The 12,126-nt window shown below is 36.5% G+C and overlaps 1 protein-coding gene across 5 annotated transcripts in view; it reads right to left on the bottom strand.

The window, feature by feature from the left end:
- Positions 1 to 2,028: 2,028 nt before the first annotated feature.
- Positions 2,029 to 12,126, bottom strand: part of SESTD1 (SEC14 and spectrin domain containing 1) — a 53,456-nt gene continuing 43,358 nt past the window's right edge. For all 5 annotated transcript variants that reach the window (XM_058189528.1, XM_058189500.1, XM_058189517.1 and 2 more), the window contains 6 exons: positions 11,317 to 11,476; positions 7,891 to 7,972; positions 7,585 to 7,707; positions 5,980 to 6,171; positions 4,364 to 4,485; positions 2,029 to 3,271 (listed from right to left, as the gene is read on the bottom strand). In XM_058189528.1, the coding sequence (XP_058045511.1) occupies positions 3,142 to 3,271; positions 4,364 to 4,485; positions 5,980 to 6,171; positions 7,585 to 7,707; positions 7,891 to 7,972; positions 11,317 to 11,476 (809 nt within the window). In that variant the 3' untranslated portion in view covers positions 2,029 to 3,141. The remainder of the gene's footprint in view (positions 3,272 to 4,363; positions 4,486 to 5,979; positions 6,172 to 7,584; positions 7,708 to 7,890; positions 7,973 to 11,316; positions 11,477 to 12,126) is intronic.

Genomic DNA, 12,126 nt, shown 5'->3' with positions numbered 1-12,126 from the left:
GGGGGCTTCCTTTTCTGTATTCTTGTAGTGTTTTTCTTTTCTTGCCATGAAGTGATTTAAATCTGCAGGCATCCAGAATGCCTGATGAGGAAAAGGCAAGATGGTTCCTGCAGATGCTAGAAACCTTCTCAGTACTGCCCACTTCCAGGGAAGAGAAACAGGCTAAGGGGAGATGTGTCTGAGTAATTACGCCAAACAAGAGTTGTGGTGTTGTGACCTAGCTCATCATTTCCTTTATTTTCTTTCAGAAGCGGAAATATTTTCTCGAATTTTCATAGCAATACTAATGAAATCTGGCTCTCTGAATCAGTGTGTAGCCCATGATAACTGCAAATAATAATGATGATGATGATTCAAATGTTTCTTTTCCGTGCTTATTCTTGCCCCAAGTAAAACAAAAGAAGAATTCCAATTTGCTGGAAGTGTAATAAGGTCTATGGAACATACTATCATCTTTGGTAGACATGTCCAGCCGCAAAAAAGTATTGGGCCAAAATAAAAAAATGGCTAGAAAAAATAACGGACCAACCGATTGATTGGAAACCAGAGACACTCGTTAGGAATATTTACCAGACATTATACCAAAGACATAAAATACTTAATCTTACATATCATAACGGCCGCAAGAATTTCATACGCACAAAATTGGAAAAAAGAAAATTCACCAACAGAGGAAGAACTGATAAAGAAAATCTTACGATTGTGCCGAGATGGACAAATTAACAAAAGAAATTAAAGAAAAGGAAGATACAGAATATTATGTAATATGGGATAAATGGTACAAGTGGCTGGAGACTAGAAAAAATGAACAGTGATGAAAGGGGAGAAACAATAAGTGCAAGATGTATATAAGATGGTGTATAAAATGTACAAATTTAATATTATAAATCAGGGGTCTCCAATCTTGGTCCCTTTAAGACATATGGACTTCAACTGCAATTACTGCAGGTTCGAGCCCGGCCCAAGGTTGACTCAGCCTTCCACCCTTTATAAGGTAGGTAAAATGAGGACCCAGATTGTTGGGGGGGCAATAAGTTGACTTTGTAAAAAAATATAGATAGAATGAGACTATTGCCTTATACATTGTAAGCCGCCCTGAGTCTTCGGAGAAGGGCGGGGTATAAATGTAAACAAAAAAAAACCTCCCAGAGTCCCAACAAAACTGGCTGAGGAACTCTGAGAGTTGAAGTCCACAAGTCTAAAAGAGACCAAGGTTGGAGACCTGTTATAAATGATAGGGATTATAGAGTAATAAGGGATAATGGGACAAGAGGGATATAAATATTATAAAGGGAATTGGGAGAAAATGTAAATATTAGGAGATCACCGCTACGAAACAGTTGTAAAAAGGGGATGTACGTTTTGTGTTACGTGTTTTGTGTTTGTTATGTTATAAATAAAAAACTTATTAAAAGAAAAAAAGAAATAGGAGACAGCAAAACAAACAATAAAAAAAAACAAAAGAAGAAAAGGTGATGAATTGTGTCTAGTGGGGATTTTAAGAGCAGGTACAAGTTACAACGGTAGTGAAAGGTGATTTGAGTTCACAATATCCCCATGATCCCCATATGATCAAAATTAGGGTGTTTGACAATTGGTTGCAGCATCCTGGGATCATGTGACTTTCTCAGGGGGCTCAAGGGGCTTTTGACAACAAAATCAAGGGGGAAGCTGGATTCACTGAGTGACCACATGGTTTGCTTAATGATCACAGCAAAAAAAGGTCATAAAATCAGGTATTACTCACTCAATGACCATATTGCTTAGTGACCAAAGTGCTGGTCCCAACTGTGATGGTAAGTCAAGGACTATGTGTAAAGGATTAAAATTCTCCACAAAAGGAAGCCAGGATGGCTTCTCACTTAAAAGTACTTCATCCATCAGGCCGTGTATTTTACTTTTCAAGAAGCCATTTAACTTCTTTACCTACACAGCAAGGAGTTCTATTACATATCCCAAACAGTCCTCCCAAAGATACGCTGCCGTTTCATAACTTATTTTAAAAAATAAACTTATGCTCATAGTTCATAAATATATAAAGGTTTTTATTTGGCTTTTGCAGATTGGAGGAATGAATACATAATTTATGCCCTATATTTGATCATTTTATTACAATACGTAGCATTTATCAGCTCTGGAAATTGCATCATCAGCTGTTACTTGAATTTACTCAGTCATAAAGATGTAACTAGTGGAGCATATATGTCCAATATCAGAAAAAAAGAGAAAAAAAAGATACATTAAAAGAGAAACCTATCAATTTCTCTTGTGTCTTCAATTTGCATCTACAAATCCCTCTTGCCAGACTTTGATCCTTACTCTTCTAAAATGTAAGTCTTTTTCCTTCCCCATCTACAAACAAGTCAACAGGAAAAATGAACTTAATTTGCCGTTAACTCCCAACAGCTGCTTTCATATAATTTTTTTCTTCCTTGCTTACATGATGCTTATTCTCTCTTCTTTCAATTATTAAGAAACTTTCACTCAAGATCCAAAATGGACTTGTACTCTCTTTTACTATTTCCTGCAATAAAGTAGGAAATACAAGCTTCCATAAAAGTTACTGGATTTTTAAAAGGTGAACTTTATTAAGCACAAAACATTTCTTAATACATTATCCATACAAATTGGAAAAAAATCCAACTATAATGAATTTCAAGGATTTGATGGCACGTATCCGCACAATAAAAAGGACCATTTTAAAAAAAATACAAAATCAAAATTATAGGTCTATACAACAGATAGTTCACCTACAGCCTAAAATACTACATCATCTGGAGAATAAACAGAATTATTTTTTGTGGAACTTGCACTTATTAGCACCATTTTAAAACTTGCATCAGTTGCTTAGAGAAAGCAGCACCTGATAGGTTGGGATAAAGCTTCAAAGCAAGTATTCAGTGCAACGTCTTCTGTTCCTTTTCATTATAGTTGAAGTCTGGGGGTTCATAGCATGTTAAATTATGGCTTCGTAGAAATACATGGTTATGATGTAGAATAAGATTTGCTTCAAGAAGGGTGAAGACTTCTTATGTTTAATAATAGCTGTGAAATGCATTTTCATGTATTATGGCAGGCATAGAATGCAGATGTCATGCGGAGTTACAAATAGGCATCTTATGAATTGGCCGGGAGAGGCTATTAGGTCTCTGTGGTACAGGCATCTGGTTGTGTCAGTTGTTGTTTTCTCAGGCAAACCAACTTTATCTTCTCTCTGATGTGTTCGGCTGAAGAAGCCATGTCACTTGGGCTCCCGAAGAACTGCTCAGTGCTAAAAAAAAAACAAGAAAAAAACCACCCTCAAACCCAATCCCTTACATGTAAGAAAAGTAATAGAGAGTTTTTGCTATGTTCACAGATTTATTTCCTCACCTTGCAGCTTTCAGGATAATATATGTTATTATAATATCCTATCACTGAAACTGTTACTCTACCAGAAATAATTTTCCAGTAGTTTCAGGATAATATAGAATAATAGAATACTTGAAATTTCAGAACAGTTTCCTAACCTGAAGGATACTTATGTGTGAAATAATTTGATACCAGACTTCACAATTGTATTAAAACATACAAACTGCTTCTTCTTACATTTGTTGTAATTCAAACTAATATTATTTCTTTGAAGCTATCTTATTAGTATTTACTTTCATTTCAAATAAATAAGATATCCTATTTTGTATGGACGAACTTATCTTGCATGTTTTAATGACATAACATATAAATAATATATAGTAACATTAAATTTTAATAAATTATTAAATTGTATTTCTTAGTTTTAATTTCTCCAGCATCTCAATATTTGACGTCTGACTTAAAAGTGCAATCCTAAACCAAGAATTAACTTAGCTGTTAGGATTAGGCAAAGTTTAGGTGGCCTTATGCCATCCATGGAAAGCACAGAAAGTCAAGCGCTATTCTGGATACGTACACTCCCTGAGGAGTGTACCAGGAACTATTCTGAAGCATCTATAAGGCAGGAAGCTTTTGACAAAATAATGAAAGCAGCATTGCACTCTTGTTACACAGGCATGCAACATCACAAAGGAGGGGGAGTATTTGCATTGTGATGGCATACAATGGCTTTCATTGTTTACCTTCCCATTTACTCCCCTTACAGATGCCTCTGGAGTTCCTGAATATGGAACACCACAGATCTTCTAAAGGACTTCATCCATCCCTTCACCACCCACTCCCTCTCCTGATCACCTGTTCTGGCCAGTGCAAACCAATGCGGAACTGGATCTGCAGCTTCTCAATTTTAATTTGGTCTGTTCTGTTGCCATATCTGCTTTTTAAAACTTACTACTACGCATACTGAAATATTTTGCATTGCATAGTGAGTAATGCAAGGCCTACTACATACCCATCAGGATAAACCACTGGAACTGTTAATCTATCCAGAAGGGATTTTCCAACAGCTTCAATCTCATCAAATTGTTCCTGATCATATATAGATTCAGACTCATCTGGGCATTCTTGCAAAACCTGTAATAAAATGACATTAGAAAGAAGAAGAAAAATGGACGTGGCCAAACTGTAAGTTGCAATAAAAGGAAACAATACTCTTATACATTCTTGTAATGTTTTCTGTATTCTTAGACAACATATGGACTACTGAATCAGCTGAAGTCGTGGATAAGTTCTAGCACACTGTCAAAGTGTGCCTATGAGGTATTCCTCATAGTTTTGCCTGCTGATGGAGTCACAGATTTTTTTAAAAAAAACTAATACATGAAGTCAAAATACAGCTATTTTAAGGAAACTGTATGGAATTGCTAATGAAGTCTGTGCATGCTGTACCCAGTGGAATTGCACTGGCTTCAACAAAGAATGCAAAACCTACTTCATATCTGAAACCCTTTTTTTCTTTTTGTACAGAAAAAAATGGGAGAAAACTTTCAGTTGTGAGAGCAATAATTGGACAATACTGTCTAGTGCGTAATGCTAGGGAAAAAAATGAAAGGAAAAAGGGGAATACACTTCAATTACAACAGCAGTGAATGCACTGGTGAAATCTAAAAGATTATGTTGAGGATAAATCATCCTGTAGAAAGTCTATGATTGTGATAGCTAAGTACCTTACAGCACTTAAGCAATAATTTAGTATTACGATCTATTATTTCAATAGGCTAACCATAGCTTGCACAGATTAAAAAGTGGTCCTTTTTAACAACCACTCATTCAATGACTATTCAAAGTTAAAATGGCACTGAAGGAGAGGGACTTATAATAGGTCCTTATAGTTGCAGTTTCCTTGTGACCACAATTTGGGCACTTGGCAACTGGTTCATATTATGTCGCAGTGTCCTTTGATCAGGCGCCATTCAGTGCCGGCTTCCAACAAGCAAAGTCAATGGGGAAACAGCCAGGTTACCAACGTTGGTCACGTGACAACAGGACACTGAGTGCAGGGCTCCACCTAATGATAACAATTGAGTGCTGCTGCAATTGCCATCCTAAGTCAGCACAGTCCCATGATGTTGCGCTTTATGGCTGTCACTTAGCAACAATGCTGCTGGTCCCAACTCCCACTGTTAAAAGAGAGGACTATCTGTATTAAGAATGAAAATTCCAATTAAGCACGTGGTTCATTTTAAATGAATTGGCTATCCTGCCCGGCTCAAAGTTTGCTCAGCCTTCCATCCTTCCGAGGTGGGTAAAATGAGGACCCAGATTGTTGAGGACAAAATGCTGACTTTGTAAACCGCTTAGAGAGGGCTGTAAAAACACCATGAAGTCTAAATGCTAATGCTATTGCTAAATGTTGATTTTAATCATACTAATGTTAAATGCAAATTCTTTTAAAATCCATGGCTCTCGCTGAGACTACAATAAAAAAAAATGTGTGATGCTAATCAAACCATGAATGTTAACATTCCGTGTAAATATGATCAAGCTTTATTAAATAGAAATGAACACAAAGAAAGCTTACTTTAAAATGTTACATCAAAGTTACTGGAATCAATCGCAGAAACTCACTTTTTCCGCATTTGAGTGGAAAGCAACAGCCATCTCTAGTCTTGTTACTCTTTCTTCCGAAGTGATTGTGAATTGTTTCCATACGCGGTTCAGCTTTGGAAGTGTTTCTCCTGACGATCTAGAAGTGCATCTCAGAGACTGACACAAAACCACAGTAGCCTGTAGTAACTGTCGCCCATAATCATAAGTACTCTAGAAAAAGAAAAATAGGTGATCGTTTTCAGTGTTGGGACAGATTTAAGTGCAACACAGTAACACATGAATCATAAGACACTATAGCTGTTCTTGGACCTATTAAAAATAAGTTTGACCAGAACTGGAAAAATGAGAATATACCATTGGAGGAGGAAGTGATAAGGAAAATTCTGGACTGTGCTGAGATGGATAAATTAACAAAGAAGATAAAAGAAAAGGAAGATACGGAATATGATATAGTATAGAATAAATTTTATAATTGGATAGAAATTAGAAATGGTAAATGACGAAAAAGGGGAAAAGGTCACACACACAAAAAAGGGTCGTGCATGAAAGAAAATGAATTGTTATAATGATAGGTGTGATGGAATATATACAGAAATAAGGGATAATGGGACAAAAAAGATAAGTATAATTAAAGAAAACAAGAGGGGGGAAATGTAAATAATAGAGGAATATCGATACGAAGCTGATTTAAAAAAGGAGTATATGTTTTATGTTAGTGTTTGTGATGTCTTGTTTTTTTTAATAAAAAATAAAAAAAGTATTTATACAAAAAAAAAAGTTTGACTTTCCATGCTATTTTCATTTGCAGGAACACCCACATAGGGAAGAAGGATACAGTAACAAAAGGAAACTGGGCTGCTCTCAGTTAAGAGACTGCAAGTGTATAGAGTCACATTTTATTTTATTTTATTTGGCAGCTATGGAAATTACAGAAGGATCATCCTCTACTCATTTGCCACTCCATTCTCATTTCACCTGAACATCAAGCCTCATGACCACAGCATCAACATTCCTTCTTTCTTCTGCCTAGTAATCACTGCCAAATGACACTTGCCTATTAATCTAAATACTAAAAATGTTAAATCCTTGCTAACTAGTTAGATAAATGACTTGAAAAATAAAACTGTGGCCCCAAGAACAGTTTGTATCCATTTCATATTCATGGAAGACGAATGAATGAATGAATTCAAGCATTTCATAACAGTCAAAGAGCATTTTGACATGTATAAATTAATAAATGGTTGGTAGATTAAGAACAGACACCCCCCACTCATCCTACTCTCTCCCTCCACATCTTTTGGTTAGGGTTGAGAATTGTATTTTTATAGTATTTTATTTGTATTATATATGGATTTTGTATAGTTTTATCCTTTTTAACATTATAAACGACCCAGTTACCCTGTGGCAAGATGGGGGAGGAGGCAATAAATGTAATAAATAAGAAAATAAAATAAATTAACTTAATTAAGATTTCAGTTGGCCAATAATCTTACCACATCTAACCATGATTGACACAATAAGTTAAATTAGTATACTATTCAGCAAATAACCAAAATGACCATTTTAAATACAAATAGCAAACCTTAATAGCAAACTAACTTACTACAAAAAATGCAAACATACCTGAGCTACATCAACAAATTTCCTATGTTTTTCCAACAAAATTTTGGTTTCTTGGGCATCATCTCCCAAACGGGTATGAGTCTTCAGCAGTGCATCTAACAATTCATTTAACCATTCTATTGCCTACAGAAGTTAGCAGAATGAGATTGTAAAATAAAAGGGGAGATATAGAATATATTTGTCAAATTTGTATTTAAAAAAATGCAGCTACCCAAAACTACCCAACATTTTATCAGTTCCCAAAGTTCACTTAATTTGTCTGACAGCTTTCTTTTAGGCAACAGCTGCCTAAACCATCAGTCTCACCTGAGCAGCATCCTCTTCACACTTAAATAGCTGAACCATCTGAAGCATCTTTAATCGTCGCACATCTACCATGTCCTCACATCTGTGAAAGACAGAACATAAAATTGTATCAGAAAGGTCAACTCTGCTTATAAAAAAAATTATACACGGGCAATTCTTATTTTTAAACGTAGCAATGAAATTTGAGGAAATGTCTAAACTTAACATTTTACAAGAGTAAGAATAACACTTTAAGAATACCCAAAATCTAATTAATTTTACAACTTATAATTAATCTAAAATACCAACATTGATAAGCCCAGTGGAAAGTTCAGCTACCGTATTCACCTTTGAAGTTGCTTATAATGCATCCATGGAAGTTCTATTCTTATATTTTATACCAATGGCTGACAGTGGCTTTAGAATAGAATAACAGAGTTGGAAGAGACTTTGGAGATCTTCTAGTCCAACCCTCTGCTTAGGCAGGAAACCCTACACCACTTCAGACAAATGGTTATCCAACATCTTCTTAAAAACTTCCAGTGTTGGAGCATTTACAACTTCTGGAAACAAGTTGTTCCACCGATTAATTGTTCAAACTATCAGGAAATTCTCCTTAGTTCTAGGTTACTTCTCTCCTTGATTAGCTTCCACCCATTGCTTCTTGTTCTACCCTCAAGTGCTTTGGAGAATAGCTTGACTCCCTCTTCTTTGTGGCAGCCCCTGAGATATTGGAACACTGCTATCATGTTTCCCCTAGTCCTTCTTTTTATTAAACTAGACAAACCCAGTTCCTGCAATCGTTCTTCATATGTTTTAGCCTCCAGTCCCCTAATCATCTTTGTTGCTCTTCTCTGCACTTTCTTTCTTTTTTGCATCGTGGCGACCAAAACTGGATGCAGTATTCCAAGTGTGGCCTTACCAAGTGGTATTAACACTTCACGTGATTTTGATTCTAGCCCTCTGTTTATGCAGCCTGTGTTGGCTTTTTTGCAGCTGCTGCATACTGCTGGTTCATACTGCTGGCTTTATTGAACAGCATTATGGCTTACGGCCATACAATGCTAAATTATTGCAACAATTACATATAGCTAAATTATATCTTAACAGTGTGTGAACAAGCTTGGGTCCATACTCTCCTTCCTTAGAAAATAACAATGGGATTGGAATATTTTGTTCCAGGCTCTCAACCAAATTTTCTCAAAACTTAGTTCAAAAAAGACAGAATCATAACATAACAGCACTTTAAACAGTAAACTAATTCAGATGTTAATAAACCATTCCAGCAAGATTAATTAGAGAAGTAATAAGAAAAAGGTAGAACTGTGTATATCCTCTGAGAGGTATTCTACCCAAATGCACAACAAGTACTTCCCTATGAATAATGAAAGCAGCCATTTATAACACAGGTGTTTAACTAGCTGCTCATGGCCAACTGTATACATGTTTGTGCACAGCTGCTTCATGTTTGTCTGTCTGTCTGTCTTTCTTTCATCTTACCTAATGGTTGCCCATGATCTCTTCTGCTTGCTTGTTTACCTCCAAGCAGTTTTCCTCAAACTCGGTACCTCATGTCACCGCCAAGCAGTCTAGGACAGGTAAGAACTGGGATGAAAACCTTTGGGGATTGTAGTCTACTGGAAGGTGAGCCCAAGTGCATTAGGAAAAGGAGCATCCTATGAAGGGATGATATTCCTTCAAAGTAAGTACCCTGTTTTCCCCAAAATAATAATAATAAGCCCAGTCGGGCATTTGAGCACATGGCAATAAGGCCAAGCGCTTATTTCAGGGTTTAAAAAAAAAAAAAGACAGGGTCTTATTTTTGGGGAAACACGGTATATTCCAAACCTTGAGCAGAAAAGAGGGCATGGAAAAGCCACCTTTATAGGCCTTTCTTAAAGCATAGCTAAAAGCAGTTGACTCCCAATGAATAGCAGCAAATTATGTCTTCATTCTCAAGAAAATAGCAACCCATATAATGGGAGATTTTTTTTAAAAATCGTACAAAAATGATAACCTAACATCAAACCCAACTGAGGAGAAATTGCCTAATGGTGACAGCAATCAACCAATGGAATCGCTTGCCTTCAGAAGTTGTGGCTACTTCATCACTAGAGGCTTTCAAAAAGAGACTGGACAACTATTTATCTGAAATGGAATAGGCCAGTGATGGCTAACCTTTTGGCCATCGCATGCCAGGGGGGGAGGGGGGTTAGGGAAGTCGGCCTCTGGAAGGCCTCCGGCGGGTGGGGAAGGCCATTTTTGCCCTCCCCAAGCTTCTAGAAAGGCTCTGGAGGCTGGGGAGAGCAAAAAACGGGCCTTCCAGTCCCACCAGAAGTTTGCAAAAGGCCATTTCTGGCCTCCGGAGAGCCTCCGGGGGTGGGGGAGACCATTTTTGCCCTCCCCAAGCTCCTAGAAAGGCTCTGGAGCCTGGTGAGAGAGAAAAACGGGCCTTTCCCACCCACCCCCGAGGCGCTCTGGAGGCAGGAAACAGCCTGTTTCCCTACTTCCAGTGGGCCCAAAAGGCCCAAAAATCATGCACGCCGGAGCTGAGCCCACGTGCCCACCAATACGGCTACGCGTGCCACTTGTGGCACATCTGCCATAGGTTCACCATCACGGGTATAGGTTCTCCTGCTCAAGCAGGGGGTTGGACTAGAAAACCTCTGAGGTCCCTTACAACTCTATTATTCTGTGATCTGTGTTCTTTTTTGTTATCATGTTTATAGTTTTTAAAGCTGTATCTGAGTTCAAAACTGTGTTTATATTTTAAGTGTAATACCCTATTCAATACACTTTGTTAACATTCCTTAAAAATGTTGTCTATCAGGAGGATTTATAATTTTTCTAAAATAAATATTGAAGCAGCTGCTAAATTATCAGGAAAATTAAAGTAATTTCTGTAGCAAATGTAAACTCATACATAATTCCTCATTATCATTTAGAAAATGGAACAATATGTAATGGAACGTTAAACATTTCCAAATGATACCAAAGCCATTAGTTACCAATTAATCCTAAAGGCAATTTTTCTGCAATATTTAAAGAAATTACAGAACCTATAAATTATAACTTGCATTAAAATTATTAAGAGAAGTTAAAGTGCTGCACAGTACTGAAAGTAACAAACATATTTGAATTTATGAAACTGTATAGGAAAACATTGGCAACAAGCTAATGATAAAAGTTTTTATAATTAACTGATTTTGTTTAATATCAAGTTTAAACAAAAATCTTAAATTATAAATTTTGGGATTCATACATTTCAGAACAAAAAAAAATACACAGGGTACAAACCTATGTACACTTAGGTTTGCATTTTGATTTTTTTTCATATTTTCACTTGTTTGAAAAATAAGGTGGCATTTAAAAAGAAGTTAACAGTGGTTTTAAAGTGAAGTCATTAGGAAAGAAAAATTCTTAGGAGTCCAACATCACCATGGATACCTTTGCTTCCTGAGCTGCATGTCTTCCATTACTCCCTGGATGTGATCAACATTCTCTTTATTTTCACCTGTTACATCTTTTCCATAAGCCCATGAAGCTTGGTTAGATATCTGATCAAGAAGACCTTGACCTTTTTCACGCAAACCTTGCAGGCCCAAGTCTATAGGGATAATGAGCAAAATTTTATTTTGTATACAATGCAAGATGAACTATTCTCTTAAACAAATAGCCAGTTCTGTTTCTGTCTATGTGCAAGTTAGATGCGTCTGTCTCATTGTCCCGTTCCCACTTAACCGACTAAATTCTAAAATGGTAGATTCTGTAAGCACATCCTTCAAGTGTTGACAGTTAACTATGTATCAACTGGTAAGAAGGGTGGTTAATACTTCAGCAGTACAGACACATGTTTTTTTAGAACACAAATTGATTTATGTCGGGCTTGATAGTGTTTTCTATAAGTGAGGTACTGCTCCTGCTGAAAATCCAGATTCAATTTTTGATACAATCAAATAAAAAGAAACAGCTAGGTTGAGATTGTTGACCAAGACCTCATATTGCTGCCCAAGATCTAGGAGAGATAATACCAGCCTAAAAAAGAACTGGTGGGCATAAATGACCAATATCCCGATTTACCCTAATGCAATTTTGTCTTTATTATGGTTCCTCCCCACATATTTATGTTAAATGAGAGATTGTCTTCCCATTTATTCTGTTTGACCTTAATTGGTTTGTTGTTTATTCTGCCCAACACTCTTTCAGTAACAATTATTAAAACAACGGATGTGGCTTAAAATGAAATTCTTTTAAATG

This window comes from Ahaetulla prasina, chromosome 1, assembly GCF_028640845.1.
Source record: "Ahaetulla prasina isolate Xishuangbanna chromosome 1, ASM2864084v1, whole genome shotgun sequence".
In the NCBI taxonomy this organism is placed as follows: domain Eukaryota; kingdom Metazoa; phylum Chordata; class Lepidosauria; order Squamata; family Colubridae; genus Ahaetulla; species Ahaetulla prasina.
Note: the sequence above shows the minus strand (reverse complement) of the source record. Positions and strands in the feature narration are given on the sequence as shown.